The sequence below is a fragment of the Podarcis liolepis genome, assembly GCF_965112155.1.
Source record: "Podarcis liolepis genome assembly, chromosome: Z".
NCBI lineage: Eukaryota > Metazoa > Chordata > Lepidosauria > Squamata > Lacertidae > Podarcis > Podarcis liolepis.
The window spans coordinates 48614487-48638827 of NC_139570.1; the positions used below are offsets into that span (position 1 = coordinate 48614487).

Sequence of the window (24341 nt, forward strand, 5' to 3'; positions counted from 1 at the left end):
TAAAGGAGAGAGTCACGGATATTCACCGCGTTGGGGCAGGCGTGGAATCATAGATTGGTAGAGAAGAGGCTCTAAAGGGTGCATAAACATACACAGCGTTACGCTGCAAGTAAGCGGAATCGCTTCAGCTCAGACAAACAAGGTCGAAGCGAGCGCCCAGTATAGACAGCTAACAGTTTTGCATCCTCGCGGGAAACAGGACGTAGAAGCGGGGGCGTTCCTTATGCCTGGGGGCGGGACTGCGCGCTGGCTGCAATTTCCTCCAGCCATTCCTCTCCTTCCTCCTGAGGCCTGACTCCCACCAGTTGCTTTTTTAAAAGTTTGATCGGTTGCAGTTTTGTTTTATTCCCCGCCCGCTCTGGCTAATGGAAGGGGAACCCTGCGTGGTTGGACGAGTGCACGCCTGAAATCAGTGCGCTCAGGCGAAGGGGGGCGGGGCGGGAATTTGGAAGTGACACGGGTTTCCGTGCTGTGGTTGCAAGAGAGGATCTTGCAAGTAACCGATCTTCACAGGGGGAACTAGGTGGAGGCGACGTTCCGTTTCTTCCCGGGGAACGTTCCACAAACTTTGGCGCGCGCTCCCCAGGGACAGTTTTGCAGCTGTTGCAAATTGCAAACAGACTATTTCCCCTTTGCAAAAGCTCAGCGAGCAGCGCAGAGAGAGGAGGTGATGGCGTGCCTGGAAGAGGAGATCCGGGCGCGGCTGGAGCGTGCCGGCCAGTCCCACTTGCTGCGCTTCTGGGACGAGCTGGACCCGGCGCAGCGAGACTCGCTCCTGGAGTCGCTGGCGAAGCTGGACGCCGAAGAGCTGGGCGAGCATTGCCGGAGGGCGGCGGAGGCCTGCGCGCGGGAGGAAGAGCCGCGCCAGGAGAGACTGGGCTGCCGGATAGAGCCCGTCCCTCCAGAGTTCTTCGGCAGCGTCTGCAGGAGCGACCCGCGGACTTTGGAGCAGTGGGAGGAAGAGGGTAAGGCCAGGAGAGACCTGGCTTTTGGTAGCCCTTTTGACCTCTGGGGGTTGCAGGTGGAGGAGGATGAGCAGGCAGTTGGAACGTTGTGGGTTACTGTGTTAATTTCTCGCTGTGGAACCTCGGCGCAAAGGTAGTCTACCTGAGACTGCCGGAGGTTGGGTGCGTGTGGTTGTACCTGCCCGCCTATGTGCGCTTACCAGAGGCACCTGGTTGGATAATGATGGACCTTTGGTCCTATCCATTAGTGCTTTAACTACGTTTTAATTTTCAGAGAGTGGGCGTGTGGAGAACGGACTACTGTACATTATTGGTTCTGTTCTTGTAACCCCGCCTTTCCTTGGTCGGTCACGCCCACTTAATCAGACACACCCACAAACCGGCATATTTTTCTTCTTCATTGTTCCATGTAGAAACAACCTGAATAAAGAAAGGAAGATTGCACAACTTTCGCACACAGTAAAATAAGTTTTGTGCCACCTAAAATTGTACATTTAGACACCAGGAAACTGTTCCCTTGCATTGTCTGTGGCCCCAAATGCTGTTGTTGGGTAAAACATTTTAAGGAGTGATGCCCCCTGTAAGCCAGCCTTCTTCCTCCAGCTTGATAATCTCCCGTTGCCATTGGTGGCAATATTTGGCTGGGGCTGTTGGGAGTTGTAGTCCACCTGTTTATGAAGGGCGCCATGTTGGCAAAGCCTTCAGTGTTTGCAAAATACAGTTTGGCATGCCTGGGTGTCCGTATGTTGTGTGCTTTGGGGTGGGCAAAAACTTGCCTTGGGTGCTGTGCAAACACCAGTTCTGCGTTCAGAGTACTTGTGCACCTGTGCTACATAACTTTAATACCTTTAACAAAATTTAAATACTGTACTGATTATTGGACAGAAAACCTCTGAGCAGTTTACAAAGAGACTTGGGACTGAGGATTCCAACCAACTGCCTAGAAGACCAAAGAACCTCTGGGCATGTGTAGAGATGAAGTAAAGCACACTCTGACATCATCAGGACCTAGGGCTACTAGAGGCTTTGCCCCCTGCCTCTAAGTACTAAGTACAGTGGTACCTCGGGTTATATACGCTTCAAGTTACAGACTCCACTAACCCAGAAATATTACCTTGGGTTAAGAACTTTGCTTCAGGATGAGAACAGAAATCGTGCGACGGCGGTGCAGCAGCAGCGGGAGACCCCATTAGCTAAAGTGGTGCTTCAGGTTAAGGACAGTTTCAGGTTAAGAGCTGACCTCCGGAACAAATTAAGTACGTAACCCGAGGTACCACTGTACTAAGTAGTACTGTCTGGGATTGCTTTTTACCTTCTCCTTCCCAGTTCCTTTTCCTTTTGTGTTGTATATTTTTGGTGGAAAGTCTGAGGGAAGAAACAGACTTAAGCTGCTTTGGGCGCTTACGAGTTGGAGTAAAAGTACTTCAAATAATTTAAATTCCTAGGCATTGCCTCAGTTTTTCAAGCTTCTTCTGGAGCTGTCAGACCTGTTCAGCGATGAGGGGAAAGAAGGCAGCTGGGTCCACAGAAATTGCACCATCGCCCCTGTGCCTCTTTCAGATGATTCTTGCTTGGGGTGTGGGTGGGGGGCTTTCGGGGCCCCAAAGGAGCCTCTGGCCCTGTGCACTGTCTCCAAGGGCAGCCACCCGGACTGCAATTGATAATCTCTTAATCTCAGGGTCTTAATCTCAGGGTTGTGGGTTTGACAAAAGATTGGGCAAAGATTCCTGCATTGCACTAGATTCGACTGCCCTCGTGGTCCCTTCCAACCATGATTTGAACGAGATATATATTTCCTCCGGTGATCTTTCTCTTGTCTCCTTCAAGGGCTCCGTAAGATCTCCCAGAACAAGGTGGCCGTGCTCCTTCTGGCTGGAGGGCAAGGGACACGCCTCGGGGTGCCTTACCCGAAGGGCATGTATGATGTGGGGCTGCCGAGTCGTAAGACCCTCTATCAGATCCAGGCAGAGCGGATCCGCAGAGTGGAGCAGCTGGCTGGTGATAAGTTTGGAACTCGCTGCACCGTCCCTTGGTGGGTAGCTGGCTCCTGGTTCTTAAGGCACTGGCCAATGGTTCTTGTGGTCACTTGGTGTCCCAGAATTCTTTGCTGTTGTTCCTTTTGCTGAGTGGCAGGGTGGCTTTACGCTAATCTGATGTCCTCTTCTTGGAGCCAGTGTGGTGTAGTGGTTAAGAGCGGTGGACTTGTAATCTGGTGAACCGGGTTTGCGTCTCTGCTCCTCCACATGCAGCTGCTGGGTGACCTTGGGCCAGTCACGCTTCTGTGAAGTCTCTCAGCCCGACTCACCTCACAGAGTGTTTGTTGTGGGGGAGGAAGGGAAAGGAGAATGTGAGCCGCTTTGAGACTCCTTCGGGTAGTGATAAAGCGGGATATCAAATCCAAACTCCTCTTCTTCTTCTTGGTTTGCAGTGTGACTCCCATTGGCAAAGTCTGTTTAGACCAGGGGTCGGCAACCTTTGGCCCATGGGTCACTACCAGCCCACGGGGGTCATTTAACTGGCCCCTGAGCCGCGCCCGAGCTGAGCTGCCCACTTGGCGAGTCCCCGTCTGCTGTGCTAAACCGGTGTAGTACCGAGCTGGGACTCGCTTCTGTAACGCCGGAAATCACATCTGCGCATGCGCAGACGCCGGAAATTGTGGGCGGGCGATCCAGCCCACGGAGGGATCTCCGCTGGAGTGAATTGGCCAGGCGAGGTAAACCTTGCCAATCCCTGGTTAATCATTTAACTAGGATATTTACAAAGCTCCAAAAATATCAGGACCGTCCCCTGAAATCTTTGTCAGATAATCAACTGAATGCTAATCAGTTGGTTAACCCCACATAAATTTGCATGTAACTGAAACAGTACCTCCGGAGAAGGGGAGAAGCATATTCAGGACTTTTCACTTTAAGAGGAGAGTAAGAGACGCGAGTGGCGCTGTGGGTTAAACCACAGAGCCTAGGACTTGCCAATCAGAAGGTCGGCAGTTCGAATCCCTGCGATGGGGTGAGCTCCTGTTGCTCAGTCCCTGCTCCTGCCAACCTTGCAGTTCGAAAGCACATCAAAGTGCTAGTAGATAAATAGGTACTGCTCTGGCAGGAAGGTAAACGGTGTTTCCGTGTGCTGCTCTGGTTTGCCAGAAGCGGCTTAGTCATGCTGGCCACATGACCCGGAAGCTGTACGCTGGCTTCCTTGGCCAATAAAGTGAGATGAGCGCCGCAACCCCAGAATCGGCCATGACTGGACCTAATGGTGAGGGGTCCCTTTACCTTTAAGGGGTGACACAATATAAGTTTATAAAACGACATATTCATGGTGTGGGGAAAGTTTCCCTCCCTCCCTCATAATACTAGAATTCATGGACATCCAATGAAGCTGAATGCTGGAATGACTTCTTCACTCAGCGCATTGTTAAACTGTGGCACTCCCTCCCACAGGAGGCAGTGATGGTGACCCACTTGGGTGTCTTTAAAAGGGGACTGGACAAATTCGTGGCGGAGGAGAGAGCCATCAATGGCTCCTAGCCCCAGTGGCTCTGCTCTGCCTCCACAGTCAGAGGCAGCAAGGGTTCTGGACCAGTTCCTGGAAGCATAGCAGGGGAGAGGGCTTTGGGCTCTCAGTCCTGTTTGGGGTTTTCCCACAGGCATGTGGCTGGGCCCTGTGAAAACAGGGCTCTGTTTAGGGCTGGGCGATACCTGGTTTTTAACATTGTCATATACCACCACCTAAACATCACAATGTGTAATTATATCACAGTAGCTGAAATAAGGATGGAGCTATGTAGAGGCAATGGTTGGCTTAACGTGGTGCGCCCCCCCCCCCCGTGATGTGATCTTTGCATGGCAGTTCTGTTCACTTCTGTGTTTTTGATTTTTTTGTGCCTGTCCTTGTCATGCTCGCTTGTCATGCCCTGGGTGTGCCCAACTGCATAATAATAATAATAATAATAATAATAATAATAATCCCGCCCTCCCCAGCCAAAGCTGGGCCCAGAGCAACAGTAAAAGTAACACAGTTTTCATAAAATCACAATCAGTTAATTGAAATACATTCTAAAATAAATTCATTCTAAAATCAATTCAGAATCAAATTAAAGGCAGCCATTGGGCTAGAGTTCTATGAGGATTACCAAAGGAGGGGGTCAGACTGTGCCTTGGCCAAAGGCCTGGTGGAACAGCTCTGTCTTGCAGGCCTTCGGAAAGGTGTCAAGTCCCGCAGGGCCCTAGTCTCTTGTAACAGAGCGTTCCACCAGATCGGGGCCACGGCCGAAAAAGCCCTGGCTCTGGTTGAGGCCAGTCTAACCTCCCTGTGGCCCGGGACCTCCAAAATGTTTTTGTTTAAAGACCGTAAGGTCTTCCGTGGGGCATACCAGGAGAGGCAGTCCCATAGGTACGTGGGTCCTAGGCTGTATAGGGCTTTAAAGGTTAAAACCAGCACCTTAAACCTGACCCTGTACTCCACCGGGAGCCAGTGCAGCTGGTATAGCACTGGCTGAATGTGATCTCGCAGCGAGGACCCCGTAAAGAGTCTTGCTGCGGCATTCTGCACCCTCTGGAGTTTCTGGGTCAGTCTCAAAGTAACGTTCTCTGCTTGCTTTGGTTGTGTGAATCCAACCCTGCTGGTTTCCTTGTCCGGTGCTTCTAATTGCAGTGCCCTGTGTGCCTCCCTGCAGGTACATTATGACCAGTGAGTTCACTTTGGGACCGACTGAGAAATTCTTCCAGGAGCACAACTACTTTAACCTGGAGAAGTCCAACATCATCATGTTTGAGCAGAGAATGCTTCCGGCCGTGGCATTTGATGGGAAAGCGATCTTGGAAGAGAAAGGCAAGATTGCCATGGCACCAGGTATACAGCAGTTTTCCTAAACTTGGGGAAGTGTTCTGTCCCGCTTGGGAGCTTCTGAAGGCCTCTCACTGGGACTGTTTTGAATATTTGAGTGAAAAGGGACATTGCGTGTAGCAAATCCTTCACATGTGGCAGGTGCAGAGCTTTCTCATAGCGGTACAGCTGTATCATTTTTCTTTTTCAGAATTGATTTATTATTTTTTTAAATGCAACCACAACAAAAGGAAGGAAAACAATAGAAATAAAAAAGTACAGAATTAAAGCACAGCTCCGAAGGGTTGATACAGTATTAATTCATACAAAGATTCCCTTTACAGATAAAGAAGATTTATAAAAATAAAAGTATTGTCCGCCTGTGAGTTGCATTGTTATTGAGAGTAAAGGTTCTATATAGCTTTAAGTGAGCCAGACATTTGCATATACTGATTGTACTGAGTGACCATGTCCCTCAATATTTGTACGGTATAGGGAATACAATCATGCCACATAAAACATACTATTATAATTGTTTATTACATCTTTTACCTGCTCCTCACTGTGAAGCTCTAGGATGGTTTTCATTTATTTATTTATTTTAAAAAATTGTTTGTTTATAGTATTTGTACCCTGCTCTTCAGCCTTAAAGACTCCCAGAGCAGGTTACTTATAGTCAAAACAAGATAGTCCCTACCTGCAGAATAAAAGACAGAATATTACAATCAAGAGGCTAGGATGTGTCCTAAAATATATATCTCAGCTTTCAAAGGCCAGGGTAAGGCCATATTTTATCAGCCTGAAAGATCAGGGAACCATCTTCCCCTTTGACCTGCACCCCTGAAGGTGGGCTGCCTATATTTTTAAAATTGCAAGTGCATTTGTTTGATTATACATTCCTCCGCCACCATCAGTGGTAAAACTAGTTACAGAGATTGCAGGTGAGAGGCAAAGGTAGGTGGTTGATAACATGGGTGCTGGCCAGTTGGTGCTGGTCCTAACCCAGTTTCTGTCTAGTAGTTAACTCATTCCTTGTGTGTTGCAGATGGCAACGGTGGTTTGTACCGCGCCCTGATGGACAACAAGATCCTGGAGCACATGGAGCGGTGTGGCGTCCAGTACATCCATGTGTACTGTGTGGACAACATCCTTGTCAAAATGGCAGATCCCGTCTTCATTGGTTTCTGTGTCTCGAAAGGAGCTGATTGTGGTGCTAAGGTGACAGAGAACAAAACGTTGGGCAGGGATGATCACACAATTCCCTTGTGTGCAGGGCGGAGGGCTGTCATGGTTAAGGATGAGCAAGTGTGTGTGTGAGAGAAGATCTCCATCTCTGCTAGAAGTGACTCATGATCTGATGGTCCTTTCAGCATCCATATGACAATTACATTGCTCATCATGGTATGCCCTGTGGTACCTAGACCCCAAAGCTGGGGTGTAAGTAAAGGACAATTGCATCTTACGCTTGATTAAGTTGTGCAGCTTTAACCTTACGTGGTTGAAAGCCAGCTGGCTGAAATCCCACAAATTAATCACATGCAAGGCTTAAAAGAGTTTAAAAGTTGAATTTGCATCGGGGGTAAGGAAAATGCTTTTAAGTTCTTGCTTACTGGGTTCCGGAAGGCTCTTGTGAGGTTTTGTAGGATTTTGCAGGAGCCTCCCAGAGCCCATCTTCAAAGCTGTTTTCCTTGCTTGGATGGTAAGCATGGTTGTGCAGTGGTGATTCCAAGGGGGCGCTTTGGGTATACACATTTTTGTGCGTATGCGCCACTCCCAGAATGTGCTCCCAACACAAGATGCAGTCGTACTGCATGTTAAACTACAGTATTTTTCCGTGTGTAAGACACCCCCATGTATAATACAACTCCTATTTTTTTTAACCCAAAATTAAGAAATTAAGTTGTTTAGTTGTGGGGTGTGGGTGAGGTCACTTCTGCCAATCGCTCACCTGCCTTCCCACCACTGCCGATCACTTGCCACAGCCACTGCCAATTGCACACCTTGCCACCAATTGTCTGTCTGCTCACCACCACCAATAGCCCACTTGCTGCAGCCGCCAATTGCCTGCCCAATTGCCACAGCCAATCGCCAGCAGGCCTTGCCACAGCCACCAATCACCTGCCCAATCGCCGCTGCCAATCTCCTGCTTGCTGCTGCCATTAATCGCACGTCCCCCCTCTGCATTCACTATCCGTGTATAAGACAACACCCAATTTTTGCCTAATATTTTTTTTTAGCAAAAAGCATTGTCTTATACATGGAAAAATATGGTAATAAAACTGTTGTGGATTGGGGGCGGGAAGTGCAATTTGGTCCTTCCACATGTCCCCCCCCCCCAATCTTTGCTTTTTTTAAAGAAGAGCCCAAAGCATTGCTTGTGTCTGGCAGGTTGCAGATGGAATCTGATTAACAATCCCTTCCTGCTCAAATGAACCTTCCTTCTTCTTTGTTGTTGCATTTTTTTAAAGTAGAGCATCTCTCATCTAGATCTGCTTTTGCCTCCATGTAATGTGTTGCGTGTCTTCCGCCTGCCTCTGAACCATAAACATATTGAATATAGATAGTGTCTGAGATGGACAGTATATGAAACTTTAAGTACCCTTAAAGCAAAATGAAACAAAACATGAAAAGTGAGTTTTTTAGATGAACTTTGAACACCTATGGGCAGTGCCTAGGTAAAATCTTAGAAGGGTATTGGGGGGTGACTGGCAGAGAACCTTTCCCCCCACTCCCTGGGCCTGCAACAGTTGAGTAATCTCATTCTAAACAGGCAAACATATGCACCCAATTAATTGACCATGCGAATTTCTGAATCCAGCATCCTCTGAGCAGAATTGGATTTGATCTGTAGAATCAAGAATTACCTGGACACAGGTATAGCAAGAGAAGATCAGAAAACATTCCTCTATGCCACAGGAGCGGCAAGGATCCCAATTGTAAAAACTGGAAAAAAGAAACTGTGCCAACAAAAAAGGAACAGCAAGACAAACTGTTAGAGTATATTGAACTGGCTGGATTAACAGAGGCAATTAGAGACCACACTAGGCAAGAGTTTCAAAAAGCATGGGGGAAATGCAGAGAATACTTCACAAAACAGTGCCCTAAAATACATACCTGGACTTGTTTTGATTAATGTCTGCAAGAGACTTTGTGGATATTTAAGTTATAATTAGAAAAATCTTAATAATTATTCATAAAGGAAACAGTTTTTAAGAAGTAAATAAGGAGGCCAGATACAGGATAAAGGAAGTATTTTATTTCGTTTGTATTGTTGTATGTTATGCTCACTGTATGTTCATGTTTAAAGAGGGTGGATTTTTGTATTGGGGTGGAGTGGGGGGTTTATGTTATGTTGTAAATAAAATTCTAATGAAAATTATTTTTAAAAAGAATTACCCAGCCCCTCCACCTGCTTGATCCACTCTGCGGTTATTTTACTTGCTACCTGACTCTGGCCCAATTTTTGTTGTTGTTGTTGTTGTTGTTGTTGTTGTTGTTTCGTTTTGTTAAGGTAGTGGAAAAAGCCTACCCCACAGAGCCAGTTGGGGTGGTTTGCTCTGTGGACGGAGTATATCAGGTGGTGGAATACAGCGAGATCTCCTTGGAAACGGCACAGAGGAGAAACGCGGACGGACGGTTGACATACAGCGCTGGGAATATCTGCAATCACTTCTTTAGTCTTGACTTCCTGAAGGCTGTCACAGAGTAAGTCCTGCAGTTGTGCATGCTCACTTTCCCATGACCTGTTCCTGAGTTTATGAGTGTGGGATCTGCATCCTGGAAGTCAGTCGGGTGGGAAGGGAAGCATGCATTTCTGAGCATTGTATCAGGATTGTGACAAACTGAGCTCCTAGTTGTTGTAAACAAAACCTGCCCTTTTTCCCTTATGGGGTATCCAAGAGCCCATATAGAGTCCTTATGTAGGTTCCCTATTGGTAGGAGAAAATAACAGAGGCCAACCAGAGAATATTGAGAAGCAAAGCAGCTAGTAAGCCTGAAATTTATTAAAGCTGTTGCAACAGGGTGCTCCCCTCACACGCAGGAGGACAGATGAGGACCCCGAACAAAGGTGTGCCTGCCCTTATATTTACATTTTTAATTGCCTTCCCTGGAGCTTAAGACCACCCCTCCATACATCACAGAAGGGGTGTAACCCAAGACCAACCCCCACAAACATCATACCTACATCACAGAAAAGGTGGTCTACAACAGAAATTTGATTGCTGTTGTTTTTCCTGTCTGCCAGGTTATCTGATAATGCCTTATCTGATCGCCTTTCCTGGTAGTCTGGCCATTCCTTTGAGATGGTGATTTCCCAATTCCTGAGACAATGGGAAGGTTCCCTCACCCCCTCCCTCCTTGCAGAGAAAACATTTGGTCAGTTTGGGAGTTAAAATGGTTTCAGGAAGGTCTTCCTGTGCTGCTCCAGACTTGGTACATTTATGAACATTTACTCTCTCTCTCTCTCTCTCTATATATATGTATGTATATAAAACCTTAAAATTCTATTACATAGTTTTCTGGTTAGAAGCTGTAGAATCATAGTGCTTTAGACTTGATAGAGGTCCCCACAAGGGTCTTCTAGTCCAACCCCCTGCAATGCAGGAATCAGAGTTAAGGACTCCCTGACAGATGGCCATCCAAACTCCGTGTGTAAACCTCCAGCGAAGGAACATCTACCACCTTCAGAGGTTGCCCATTCTATAGCTCTTAAAGCGATGCTTTTCCATTTTTATAGCAGGCAGCTTCAGCAGGCTTTTAAACTCACTTTATTCAGCAATACTGCATGCAGAAGATAAAATCTATAATGAACACTATTTCATGGAGGATAAAGCTTGGAACGGCTGCCAGCCACAATGACTATGCTCTGCCTCCACATTAATGTTTCTGAATATCAGTTGCTGGAAAATGCACAGCAGTGGAAAGTGCTCAGATCCTGCACTTTTCCACAAGCATCTGGTCAGCCACTGTGAGAACAGGACTGGAGGAGCCATCGGCCTGATCCAGCAGGGCTGTTCTTAGGTTCTTATTTTGAAGAAACTCTAATGCAAAGGAATTACAGTGGACGCTCGGGTTGAGAACGTGATCCGTGCGGGATGCACGTTCGCAACCCGCGTCTGTGCGCGCACGAGTTGCGATTCGGCGCTTCTGCACATGCACAAAGCGCAATTTAGCACTTCTGCGCATGCGCGACCGCCGAAACCCGGAAGTAACCCTACCACCCTACCGGTACTTCCGGGTTTCAACATTCCGTAACCCCCCCCAAAAAAGCAACCTGAAGTGCCTGTAACTCGAGGTATGGCTGTAGTCCTGTAACTGGGAAAACAGCAGAACTCAAAAACTTGGTTGCTGTCATCCAGACAGCCAAAAAAGAGACGGCTTACCTACACGCTCTCCTAAACCGCGGCCTCTGTCATATAGCTCTTAAACTGCATTCCTAGGACAAATCTTTGCCTTCTGTTTGAAAGGCAGATTTCAGAAAACCCACAGAAACAACTCCCAATATACCAGTGAATCATTACCCAAAGATTTCCAGGAAGTGATCAGCGAATTGCCAAAAATAACTTCTGCAGAGTTCCCCCCCCCCTTTCTCCATGAAAACAGCTCAGCAGAAAGGTCCCCACCAGCAGTTTGTCAAACACACCAACCCTCCTGCAGAAAAGTGGGGAAACAAAATAATCAGGGGGATGAAGCTTTCCTCCCACTTTCCCTCCCCCCCCCATTTAAATTAAACTTGTCAATCATAGAATTGTAGAGTTGGGAGGGCCACCAGGTCCAGCTCTCTGAAATGCAGAAAGAAGCATGGAGATAGTTGGATGGAACACTGAAACCCCGGATCATCCAAGGGTGATCCATTGATTGTGGCAGTAGATTTCAGGCAGGTGAAAAGGCAGAAGGCGCCGCTTCTTCTTCCCCTTACAGCTGTGCAGTGCAAGGAATGACCTGGGGCAGCCCTGAGCGATCTTGCTGCACAACAACATTTTTTAGCAGAGCAGAGTTTGAGGAAGTCTCCTGTGTGCTTACGTCTCTGTCCTTCCTGCCCACCAGGAAGTTTGAGCCCTGCTTGAAACGCCATGTGGCTGTCAAGAAAGTCCCTTTCGTCGACCAGGAAGGCAATCGGGTGACGCCGCTAAAACCCAACGGGATAAAGCTGGAGAAGTTTGTGTTTGACGTGTTCCAGTTTTCTAAGTTAGTACCAAATGTGTCTTTCTTTTATTTCTGTGTATCCTATTTTTTTGGGCGGGAGTTGGGGAGACTCACTAAATTGGCCTTGGCCAAACTGGTGCCTGCCAAACATTTTGGACTTCACCTCCCATCAGCCTCTGCTGGGCCTGATGGGAGCTGTAGTTCAAAAAATTTGGAGTGCACCAGGTTGCTAAATGATAATGGAACCAGCTGCTACGGGGTAGGGAGTTGTGACAACACAGTGTGTCTCCCAAACTTCTGATAGCTTCTGGTTTTGTTTTCTGAATCAAAATGGCAGGCACACTTACCTGCTGCACCCTAGAGCATTTTCTTTTTTTGAGGGATTGATTATTGCAGTCAGTGGATTAGAACATTACATGTGCAGCTGCTGTAACAGGGCAGAATGGTGTGCCCCGGTAGCCTCTAGATTACTACCATGAGTTATATGTGGGGCTGCCTATGAAAACCGTTTGGAATTTATTTGCCTGGCTGCATTAAGGTAAAGGGACCCCTGACTGTTAGGTCCAGTCGCGGACGACTCTGGGGTTGCGGCGCTCATCTCTCTTTACTGGCTGAGGGAGCCGGCGTACAGCTTCCGGGTCATGCGGCCAGCAGGACTAAGCCGCTTCTGGCAAACCAGAGCAGTGCACGGAAACGCTGTTTACCTTCCCGCCGGAGCGGGAATCTATCTACTTGGACTTTGACATGCTTTCGAACTGCTAGGTGGGCAGGAGCAGGGCCTGAGCAATGGGAGCTCACCCCATCGTGGGGATTCGAACCGCAACCTTCTGATCGGCAAGCCCAAGAGGCTCAGTGGTTTAACCCACAGTGCCACCCGCGTCCTATCTGGCTGCATTACCGTACTTTTTGCTCTATAAGACACACCTTTTCCCTCCTAAAAATTATGGGGAAATGTGTGTGTGTCTTGTGGAGCGAATGCAGGCTGCGCACCTATCCCTGAAACCAGGAGAGCAAGAGGGATCGGTGCGCACCAATCCCTCTTGCTCTCCTGGCTTCAGGGATAGCCATGCAAAGCCTCTTGAGTGAAGAGGGAGCGCTCCTGCCTCTTTGCTCAAGAGGCTTTGCATTGCTTTCTTGTTTCTTGTTTTCCTCCTCTAAAAACTAGGTGCGTCTTATGGTCGGGTGAGTCATAGAGTGAAAAATGTGGTACTTTCAATAAAAGAAAACTCTTCAAAATATGTAAATGTGACAATCCACCATGAATTGGGAAAAGGTGGTAGCTCAGTGGCAAAGCATCTGCTTTGCATGCAGAAAGTTCCAGGTTCAATCTCAAAGGAGGCCTGGGAAAGGCTTGTTGCCTGAAACCCTGGAGGGCTGCTGCCAGTCAGTGTAAGCCATGCTGAGCTAGCTGAACCAAGGGTCTGATTCAGTAGAAGGCATCTTCCTGTGATCCTTATAACAATGATGTCTCCGCCAACAACAGTGAAATTTTAAGCTTCTTTTTTAGAAGCTTTCTGAGCAGTGCTTTACACCAAATATGCTGTAGAGGTATGTGTGTAGATGATAGATAGATATAGATAGATAGATAGATAGATAGATAGATAGATAGATAGTGATTGATTGCATTCTGCCAGAATCCAGAGACCCAGCTTGAATGCAGCATGTTTTTCGGATCACCTATCTAGAAATATTTAGTTCACATCCACACCATAAATTAAAAGCACCCTTATACTGTTCTCCTTTAACAGTCATGGGGAGTGTATTTTGTTAAGAGTGCTGAGAATTATAGACCTGTGAAGTCAGAACCCTTAGACTACTTTTGGGGTGGGGAAGGCATGGTGGCTAAATTATTTGTTTATTAATTAAATTTATTAGTCACATGGGGGGGGCATAGCAACTTTAAAAGCCCACACCGTACATACATTAAAACCGGAGGAGGGGGGAAGAAGAAATACGTTAAAACATCCTACCCACTCTAAAAGGCCATAGGTGGTTAAAAGCCAAAGCCCCAATTAAGAAGGAAGGTTTTTGCCTGGTGCCTGAAGGTACGTAATGATGGCACCAGGTGAGCCTTGCTGGGGAGAGCTTTCTACAAGCGGAAAGCCACCACAGAAAAGTCCCTGTTCTCCTTTTGTCACACTCCAGACCTCCTGGGCCTCGGATGATGACCGCAGGGTGCAGACTGGTTCCTATGGTATAAGAGTGCTTTTAAATGTCTGGTGTGGATGTGGCTTTAGTTTGCTTTTGCAGTCAAGTCCAACTGGAATTGGCAGCTTGGAGAACAGCTGCAAGGTCTCCCTGCTTCCCTCTAAACGCATTCCTTTCATGGATATGGCAAGTTACGTTTTCCTGGATTCTGGAACGTGCCGTGGCCTCAATGGCTCCATGCTGCACATACAGGAGGGCACGGCCGCAACTGAAACTCCCATTTTAAGCCTCCAGTTTCTCCCTTCTGTTAACAGGAAGTTCGTAGCCTTTGAGGTCCCGAGGGAAGAGGAGTTCTCGCCTTTGAAGAACTCCGATGTGGCCGACAAAGACACTCCCATCACGGCTCGCCGGTCACTCCTCTCCCAACACTACCGTTGGGCTGTGAAGGCAGGAGCTATATTTGTCAATGGCAATGGCCAGAGGATACCTGAAGAACCAAGGTCTGTGAAGGCTCCTCCTATTTATCCTCCCCAAGGGATTGTGGGAACCGTAGTTTACCCCAAGGCGCCAGGGAGCACTAGATGAATTTGTGACATGGAATGCTGCCACAGTGAAACACTGTGTGTGTGGCCCCATTGGCACTACAGTGGTACCTCGGGTTACAGACGCTTCAGGTTACAGACGCTTCAGGTTACAGACTTCACTAACCCAGAAATAGTACCTCGGGTTAAGAACTTTGCTTCAGGATGAGAACAGAAATTGCGCGGCGGCAGCGGGAGGCCCCATTAGCTAAAGTGGTTAAGAACAGTTTCAGGTTAAGAACGGACCACCAGAATGAATTAAGTTCTTAACCAGAGGTACCACTGTACGAGTAAAGCGGTATCACACCACTTTAAACAGTCATGGCTTCCTGCAAAGGAACCTGGGAATTATTTAAGGGTGCTGAGAGTTGTTAGAAGACCCCCTACTCCTGTTACAGGGCTACAATTTGTGGAGTGGTTTAGCAGTCAAGCCCTCTTCCCAGGAAACTCTGGGAGCTGTAGTTCTGAGTGGGGAATAGCTGGGGGTCTGGTCAGGACTAACCGTTAAATTTTAACATCCTTGCAACAGATTTTTGGCCTCATCCACACCATACACTTGAAGCACTATGATACTACTTTAAACAGGTGTGGCTTCTCCCAAAGGATTCTGGGAGCTGTAGTTTGTTAAGGATTCTCAGAGAAGACCCTCTCCGCTCCCAGAGCTACAATTCCCAGAGTTCCCTGGCGATTGTCAAACCACTGTGGGAATTGGTGCTTTGGGAGGGGAATTGGGGTGGGGGTGGGGTTGTCTCCTAACACCTCTCAGCAGCCTTAGCAAACCACAGCTCCCAGGTTTCATGGCTGTTCAAAGTACAGTGGTACCTCAGGTTACAGACGCTTCAGGTTACAGACTCCGCTAACCCAGAAATAGTACCTCGGGTTAAGAACTTTACCTCAGGATGAGGCGGCAGCGGGAGGCCCCATTAGCTAAAGTGGTACCTCAGGTTAAGAACAGTTTCAGGTTAAGAAAGGATCTCCGGAACGAATTAAGTTCTTAACCCGAGGTACCACTGTAGTATGATAGTGCCTTAAATGTATAGCGCAGATGAGATCTTCTTGTGGAGATAAATTGTGTCCTCTGGGGTTTATACCAGGGAGGGGAAGAGTGCAACAGAGCAGCTTTCTCCAAGATGGGGCTGGATTCCAGCCATCTGCTGCAACCACCAAGATGGATGTTGTATTCCAGCAGCATTTGGAAGGCACTAGATTAGGAGAAGTTGTGTTAACATGCTGTGACCAAACTCTTAATATGGCACAGGGAAGGTTTTATTTTGTTTTATTTTAAAGGTGGGGCATAATAATAAAACACAGGGTTCAGGATTCAAAGCTTATTGAGGTCATCCTCTCTGATCTGGGGTGCCTTTCTCCCCGTCCCAGGTGTGTGAGGCCATAAAATAATAGAATTGTATGGTTGGAAGGGACCCAAAGCATCATCTAGTCCAATCTCCTGCTTACAGAAGTACATTGCAGTTATGCATTCTGGTTGCAATTATTCGGGTGGCAAGGGAAAAACACTCGGCTAATGCTCTGGTGCTTCTGTTTATTGTTTACTTCATTTATGTATGACTTGTCTTCCAAGCACCCATGGTAGATTGCAGTTTTAAAATACCATAACCGAACAGATGATATAAAATGTGAAGTTGACCTGGGGCTGCGTTGAGCAATTTCTGTTGTTGCCTTGGGCTGCCTGCCTCTCTTTTCTGTGGCTTGTCATATGTTTGCAGAAAGACATTATTTTCATTTTTCTCTCTTTTCAGTTTATCAGGCGATGACGAACCACCCGCTGTATGTGAGATTTCACCTCTAGTCTCTTACTTTGGGGAGGTGAGGGCAACATTTTATGTGAACTCCTGTTAAGGATTCAGTATCTGCTTCTAAGGAAATAAGTTCTTATTTCTGAGTCAGTGCAAAGAATATTGGAGATGTTGTAGAGCAGGCATAGGCAAACTCCGGCCCTCCATATGTTTTGGAACTACAATTCCCATCATCCCTAGGTAACAGGACCAGTGGTCAGGGATGATGGGAACTGTAGTCTCAAAAGATCTTGAGGGCCAGAGTTTGCCTATGCCTGTTGTAGAGCCCTGCGATTGAAGAATGTTCAGCCAAGATGGCAAATATGGGATAAAACTCCACATGAGCAAACTCTCCCTTCATAAGGGATCAGGCAATAGCGTCTTTCAACTGTGGCAGAGTCCATAGCCTGGAACCGCAGAGCTATATAGGCTTTCCTCCATTTGGAATTTCTGATGCTGGTTACATATAATTACAAAAAACACAAAATACTGTTGTGTCAGTATAATAAAAAAGAAAAGCAGCTAAGAATAATTTCTTCCCTATTATTATTACTATTAAAATCTTTTTGATTGTTTTATAAGTGTATGTATGTCACATTTTGGGACGCGGGTGGCACTGTGGATTAAACCACAGAGCCTAGGATTTGCCGATCAGAAGGTCGGCGGTTCGAATCCCCGCGACGGGGTGAGCTCCCGTTGCTCGGTCCCTGCTCCTGCCAACCTAGCAGTTCGAAAGCACTTCAAGTGCAAGTAGATAAATAGGTACCACTCCGGTGGGAAGGTAAACGGCGTTTCTGTGCACTGCTCTGGTTCGCTAGAAGCAGCTTAGTCGTGCTGGCCACATGACCCGAAGCTGTCTGCAGACAAACGCCTGCTCCCTCGGCCTATAGAGCGAGATGAGCGCGCAACCCCAGAGTCGGTCACGACTGGACCTAATGGTCAGGGGTCCCTTTACCCTTTACCTCTGTCACTTTTAGAGTTAACAACTTAGGCAGGTCCTTGTCTCCAGAGGTTTTAAATCCAGAATGGGTAGCAGGGACGTAAGGGAGAATCAGTATGTGACAGGAAATAAAGGCTGAAAGATGGGTTACAGTAGGGGTCAGCAAACCTTTTCAGCAGGGGGCCAGTCCACTGTCCCTCAGACCTTGTTGGACTATATTTTGAAAAAAATAATGAACGAATTCCTATGCCCCACAAATAACCCAGAGGTGCATTTTAAATAAAAGGACACATTCTACTCATGTAGAAACACGCTGATTCCCGGACTGTCTGCGGGCCGGATTTAGAAGGCGATTGGGCCGGATCCGGCCCCCGGGACTTCATCTCCAACCATTGGCTGAGGCTGCTGGGAGTTGGCGTCTGACATCTAGAGGGCCACAGATACCTCATACCCCTGACTTAGGGGCAAAAGTCGTGCTTAGATTTACAAATGGGTGGAGAACCTCAGGCCTGGGAATTTAATGTGACCCATGAGGTTTTTCTGGCCGTTAGGACTCTCTGCAAGCTACTTGCCCCACTGATGTGAGTGCTTTGCCTTGGCTTGAATGTATGCTGAACTGTGTCAATGCCTCTTGACATATTCCGTGGAAGTAAGCTACAAAAGCAAGAGCCTCATTGGTTACTCCATCCACTTCTATCTCTGGCCCTGACCATCACTGTCATGCGAACTCTGAAAGCTTGTCCATAAGGGAATGTGGCCTTTGGCTCAAAATTGTTTTCTTTTGCAGGGACTAGAGAAGTACCTGAAAGCCAAAGACCTCCAGTCACCTTTTCTACTCGATGAAACCAAAGCAGAAACATTAACAAGAGCTTGAATGAAGAGCCAACTTGGAAGATTGTCCTCTGCGACCATCTTTTTGCTTGACTGTTGCTTTGTAATTAAGAAAAGAATAATTTTGAGAAACTATCAGTGTTTATGATACTATAAAGCCAAAATCTTCTAACTTTTCTGCTTCTGGGGCGGGGTTTTTAGGTCACACTGTGCCTGGCGAGTGATGGTTTCTGCCCTTGATTGTCCCAAGAGCATTCTCTGCAACTTTCAAAGAGCTGTCTGAAATAAGACCCACCATCCTTACTATGGCTGAGAGGCCCCTTGTGTGTAATGCTGAAATTGGAGGCAGCCCCGGGGGACGGAATTCTTTGCTGGTGTCAACACTCAAAGGAACCAGAGAGGCAGGAGATAGCTGAGAGGAACCTCTAAATAGTGCTGCACATATTCCATAGATATGATTTAGCAATGCTGGTTGAAGGGGCTCTGTATTATCTTGGAGGAGCATGACTCAGTGGCAGAACGAACAGGAGGACCCATGTTTGATTATGGACAACTCCACTTAAAAGGATGTTAGGTGGTAGGTCTGGAGAAAGCTCTCTGCTTCAGACCTTGGAGATAAGCTTCCAGTGAAGAGCAAACAGTGCTTACCTAAATCTGCATTTGCAAGAACTTTATGCACTCAAAGTTAAAGGCATTGTCTGTGTCCAGAATCTCTTGCCTCATCTTGGAAGTCTTGCCCTGACTGCGGAAGAGACAGGATCTGAATTGCATCAATTTTGGCAGTGCCATTTTGAATCTGGTGTTTTCAGCTTAAGCTGAAAGCTTCCCTCTTCGCAAATCTTTGTGTAGCAGAGTGCATTGTTTTCTTTCTCCTTTTTAATTATCCCCAAACTGTCTTTTGATACTGATTAATGCCCTCCCTGATCTGGTACCCTCTAGTTGTTTTAGGGCACTACAGTTTCTCTAATCTGTGACCATGCTGACTGGGGTTGATGGAAATCCAACCATAGCTGAAGGCGCCACATTGGGGAAAGCTGCTTTACACATGTTCTGGAAGAAGGTGATGAAAACCCTATATTGCCTGAATTTTCGCATATTAAAAGTGCTTTAAAAAGTCTAGCTTGCCTTTTGTGTTTCAAAACTGGCCCTACTCCCGAGACCTGGCACACAGATAGAAAACGCAACAAGAGGAGTTGCAATGCCCAGCCCTAGCAACCCCCAAATCAGTTGCCCTTCCATAGTTTACTAGTTTCCTTCCCTAGATGTGGATGCAGGGTGGGTGGGTGGAAGCTATATATACACAGGACCACTTGCCTTCTGCACTAAAAACCAGCAGGCACACAGGCAACCCAGATTGGGTGGCAAGGAAAGGCTCAGCTGTGTAAATGACACAAATCATGACAGCTTGCATAATGTATTTGTTTTTTGTTTGTTTGTTTTGCGCAACTTATTCTCTTCCTTCTAGCCAACAGAAGGGCAAGACTTCTGATGGTTCTTGCCCACTGAAAATCTTGCTCTGCCACTTCTGTCTTCACATATCAGCTGATACTGCCCACATTTATGGAGCTTTTTTTTAAAAAAAAGGTTTGCAGCCATAATTACTTTTTAAAGTTTAAAATTTTAGTTGCCAAAATAAAGCTTTTAAATGTGAGCAATATCAGAAGATCTGCAAATGGAAAACTAAGGTCCTTTAAAGGCCAGACACTGCAGTGCCATGTGAAGAGTTGAGGAGTTACCGATTTGTAACACGGATGCAGAGCCCTTCCTGTCCATTAGTGGTCCGATTTCTTTTGCAGTATGTTTTCCATGAGCCAATTAGCAGCATTCTGCTAATTAGCAGCATTCCACCATAGTGCCAAAGATGAAAAAAAAAAATTGGGCATGTATGCCCATGCTTTCTGGTCAACATAAGGCTGCTTGATGGAATGGGCAATAATAACTTATTTTAGGTCAGGATTAACGTGTGACCCTCCAGATGTTATAGACTACAGCTCTTTTCAACCCTGACGGGTCAGGCTGGGCTGAGGCTGATGAGCATTGTAGTCCAACATGTGGAGGGCCACAAATAAGTCACTCCTGGTTTATGATGAAAGACTGGGTATAGATAAGTGTCTTAACAGATAATAAACATAAAGTGCTGAGTGTCATATTAAAGCAAGCAGTGTGATCCAAAATCCCATTTTGAGGTTTGCACTTCTATCAACATGGTAAATTCCCATGTTGTGGGGAGTTTTCTGAGATATATACAGTGGTACCTCGGGTTACATACGCTTAAGGTTACATACACTTCAGGTTACACACTCCACTAAGCCAGAAATAGTGCTTCAGGTTAAGAACTTTGCTTCAGGATAAGAACAGAAATCGGGCTCCGGCGGCAGCAGGAGGCCCCATTAGCTAAAGTGGTGCTTCAGGTTAAGAACAGTTTCAGGTTAAGAATGGACCTCCGGAACGAATTAAGTACTTAACCTGAGATACCACTGTATAATTAAAAGCACTTTCATATTGCAAGTTGCCTCAGATACTTCTTAGTAGCAGGTGTAAACAAAATCTGCCCTTATTCCCTTATGGGGTATACAAGAGCCCTTACAGAGTCCTTTGCAGGTTCTCCATTGATTGGAGAAAATAACAGAGGCCAACCAGAGAATATTGAGAAACAAAGCAGCTAGTAAGCCTGATGTTTATTGGACGGTTGCAGCTGGGTGCTATTTTGTTTACAACACAGGCATATAATAAAATAGCTGAGATTGCAGGGTGTTGGACTGGATGACCCCCAGGATCCCTTCCAACACTACAATTCCATGAAATAAAAGTTGTAAAAGACAAGCAGATGAATCTATGTTGCATTTACTTTTACTTTAAAAATATTCACACATCTTTCATCTCTCCGTAAGCCAGTTTGGTGCAGTGGTCAGAGTGCGCTGGAGATACCTGGGAGAGAGACCAGGGCTCAGTTCCTCACTCAGGCCAGGCTCTCTTGACATATTCTATCTCACAGGGTTGTTGTGAGGACAAAACCGCGAGAGGGATGTTAACGGAGAAATCTGAGGGTTCCCTTGGACAAAAAACAAGAACACCACCCAGGAATACCAGAGCAAAACAGCAGCCAATAGCCTTGGTCTTTACCGAAGACTGTCGCGACAGGACTCCCACCTGCCACAATGTGAAATAAGATGAAAGCCCCAAACAAAAGAGCCCCCAAACTTTTATTAGCTGCTAATCCCCATGTTACCCCCCCCCCAAACTACATCACTCATACATCACGGTTACATCATAAAAGGGGAGGTCTGGTGGCAGTAATCTGAGCATCCCGGACCCTGCCCCATGGTTCCCCTTGCCCTCCACCAAACACCCATCAAGTGTGTTGTTGTTGTTTAGTCGTTTAGTTGTGTCTGACTCATCGTGACCCCATGGACCAGAGCATGCCAGGCACTTCTGTCTTCCACTGCCTCCCGCAGTTTGGTCAAACTCATGCTGGTAGCTTTGAGAACACTGTCCAACCATCTCGTCCTCTGTCGTCCCCTTCTTGTGCCCTCCATCTTTCCCAACATCAGGGTCTTTTCCAGGGAGTTTTCTAATGAGGTGGCCAAAGTATTGGAGCCTCAGTTTCACGATCTGTCCTTCCAGTGAGCACTCAGGGCTGATTTCCTTAAGAATGGATAGGTTTGATTTTCTTGCAGTCCATGGGACTCTCAAGAGTCTCCTCCAGCACCATAATTCAAAAGCATCAATTCTTCAGCGATCAGCCTTCTTTATGGTCCAGCTCTCACTTCCATACATCACTACTGGGAAAACCATAGCTTTTACTATACCAGGGGTCTGCAAACCGCGGCTCAGGAGCCGCATGTGGCTCTTTTACACCTTTGCCGCGGCTCCGGGGCGGATACTAGCGAGGGGAGGAGGCGCATTGTGCGCCCCGACACTCCCCTCTGTGGCGGGCGCTGTACTGACTGTGACGTCGCATGGGGGCAGTGTGTGCGCTAGTCACGCACCGTCCCGACGTCACCTTCCCGGTTTTGCAGCTCCCAGGTTTTTTTTTCTTCGGAAACGGGTCCAAGTGGCTCTTTTTGTCTTAAAGGTTGCAGACCCCTGTACTATACGGACCTCTGTTGGCAAGGTGATGTCTCTACTTTTTAGGATGCTGTCTAGGTTTGTCATTGCTTTTCTCCAAAGAAGCAGGCTTCTTTTAATTTCGTGGCTGTTGTCACCATCTGCAGTGATCATGGAGCCCAAGAAAGTAAAATCTCTCACTGCCTCCATTTCTTCCCCTTCTATTTGCCAGGAGGTGATGGGACCAGTGGCCATGATCTTCGTTTTTTTGATGTTGAGCTTCAGACCATATTTTGTGCTCTCCTCTTTCACCCTCAATAAAAGGTTCTTTAATTCCTCCTCACTTTCTGCCGTCAAGGTTGTGTCATCTGCATTTCTGAGGTTGTTGATATTTCTTCCGGCAATCTTAATTCTGGCTAGGGAACAAAAGAGATATTTACATTTCCCTGTTTCCCAGCCAAGTTAATCACACCCTTTTGTCTTCATCTGGGTTTGTTATTTCTGGAATGGCTACCTGTCTGGCACTCAGGTATCAGGATGCCATTAATTATCACTCAGGCAGAGGGGCTGCTGCGTAGCTGAGCTCACATGTCTAGATGAATTTCTGAAGTTTTCCCTGTGAGCCAGTACATAGATACATTTATCAGTGAATTCTTACATTTGGTATTGTGCAGCAGAGGCCCTTGGGATAGATAGGAAGAAACTGTGATGAAGTGTTTTGTGGGGACAAGTCACAAAAGTCACAAAAGTGATTGTGCTGATTTTGGTAGTGGACTGCATGTGCATGATATCTGCTGGAGGGGCACCCCCCCCCAACCTAAATTCCAGCAACAGGGAGACCCATGTCCCCACACCATTGAGATCCTTTGGAGCAGAGGGCGGTATATAAAATGGCAATAAATAAAACAAGGCCTCTAGCGGGCATGATGCAAAACAGCAATGTCCTTTTAAAAAGGCGCTTGTGATTTATTGGCCATGGCAAACAGTCTTTTGCTGGCGGAGCAAAAGACTTTTAACCCTTTAACCCACCACAGGGGAATAGAGAAAGGCTCCGCGGCCTTTTTCCCAGGCACTCCCTGGGCGCTGTTGCTAAGGAGATAACCATAGAGCTTTCCTCCCCACCCACCCGCGGACGAGGGAGGGAGAGCGCAGACGCGGAAGCGGCCGCTCTGCGCCGTCATCTCTACGGGCTGGGCGGACGCGAGAAAAAAAAAAGCCATGGCAGCCGGCGGAGGAGCGGCTCGCGGATCCTGAGGGGCCATTGCCCGCGCCGCCATGTACTCCTCCGCCGCCTCCTCTTCGACGCCGCTGCCACCCTCCGCCAGGCGGGACTTCATCACCGTGACCCTCAGCCCCGGCGGAGCGCTCGGCGCAGCGGCGGCCGCCGTCGGCGGCTACAACAACAGCAAGGCCTGGCGGAGGCGCTCCTGCTGGCGGGTGAGGGGAGAAGCCATAGAGTCGGGGCTGGTGGTGGGGTGCGCGGAGAGGCAATAAGGGCCGCAGCGCTCTGCCCTCCTCAGGCCGGGGTGGGAAGTGCCGCGCAGGGCGCATGCGTCAAGCCTTGGCAAGCCAGGAAGCCCCCAGGGTGGGCATTGCATAGCCATAGTCCTTAGGGTGGTTACTACTCTCCCTCTCCAACCTCACCAATCCAACCCAAATGGAGCAGCTGAGAGCCATAGAAGGGACCCCGAGGGTTATCCAGCCGGGCCCCCTGCAGCGCAGGAACCTCGGCTAAAGCATCCAGGGCAGATGACCACCCAGAGTCCACCACCTCCCGAGGGAGGCAGTTCCACTGGCGAAACAGCTGTTACTGTCACAGAAAGTTCTTCCTGATGTTTGGTCGGAATCTCCCGTTTTGTAACTGGAATCCATAGGTTCAAGTCCTCCCCTCTAAGCTGGAGAAAACAAGTTTGCTCCCTCTTCCATATGACAGCCCTTTAGATTTAGTTGTAGGGCCAGGTGAGAAAGGCAGGAACTTCCTCTGACCCCTTCCCTGCAGTCTGAAATGGTTGCATTAGCTGCACTGGTTGGATTTCTGTCTCACTTTTCTGAATCATATGTACTGTTG

General features: G+C 47.5%; 2 protein-coding genes across 3 annotated transcripts in view; both read left to right on the plus strand.

The window, feature by feature from the left end:
- The first annotated feature begins 233 nt into the window (after window positions 1-233).
- On the plus strand, window positions 234-19343 carry UAP1L1 (UDP-N-acetylglucosamine pyrophosphorylase 1 like 1). Its single transcript, XM_083485932.1, has 9 exons — window positions 234-965; window positions 2793-2997; window positions 5638-5813; window positions 6832-7004; window positions 9298-9491; window positions 11835-11975; window positions 14396-14581; window positions 16420-16486; window positions 18183-19343. The coding sequence occupies exons 1-9, from the start codon at window positions 671-673 to the stop codon at window positions 18267-18269; spliced, it is 1524 nt and encodes a 507-aa protein (XP_083342058.1). The 5' UTR covers window positions 234-670; the 3' UTR covers window positions 18270-19343.
- Window positions 19344-23300: 3957 nt separating this feature from the next.
- MAN1B1 (mannosidase alpha class 1B member 1) overlaps window positions 23301-24341 on the plus strand; it is a 28521-nt gene continuing 27480 nt past the window's right edge. Inside the window, exon 1 of one of the 2 annotated variants that reach the window (XM_083485850.1) lies at window positions 23301-23710. In XM_083485850.1, coding sequence (XP_083341976.1) covers window positions 23549-23710 — 162 coding nt within the window. In that variant the 5' untranslated portion in view covers window positions 23301-23548. The remainder of the gene's footprint in view (window positions 23711-24341) is intronic. The other variant, XM_083485852.1, reaches the window with a different exon arrangement.

What these genes read in the sequence shown, in the direction of transcription:
- UAP1L1 (XM_083485932.1), top strand. Translation starts at nt 671, where the DNA reads ATGGCGTGCCTGGAAGAGGAGATCCGGGCGCGGCTGGAGCGTGCCGGC. An exon ending in GAGCTGATTGTGGTGCTAAG is followed by an intron (nt 7,005 to 9,297) that starts GTGACAGAGAAC and finishes CGTTTTGTTAAG; the next exon opens with GTAGTGGAAAAAGCCTACCC. An exon ending in GACGTGTTCCAGTTTTCTAA is followed by an intron (nt 11,976 to 14,395) that starts GTTAGTACCAAA and finishes TTCTGTTAACAG; the next exon opens with GAAGTTCGTAGCCTTTGAGG.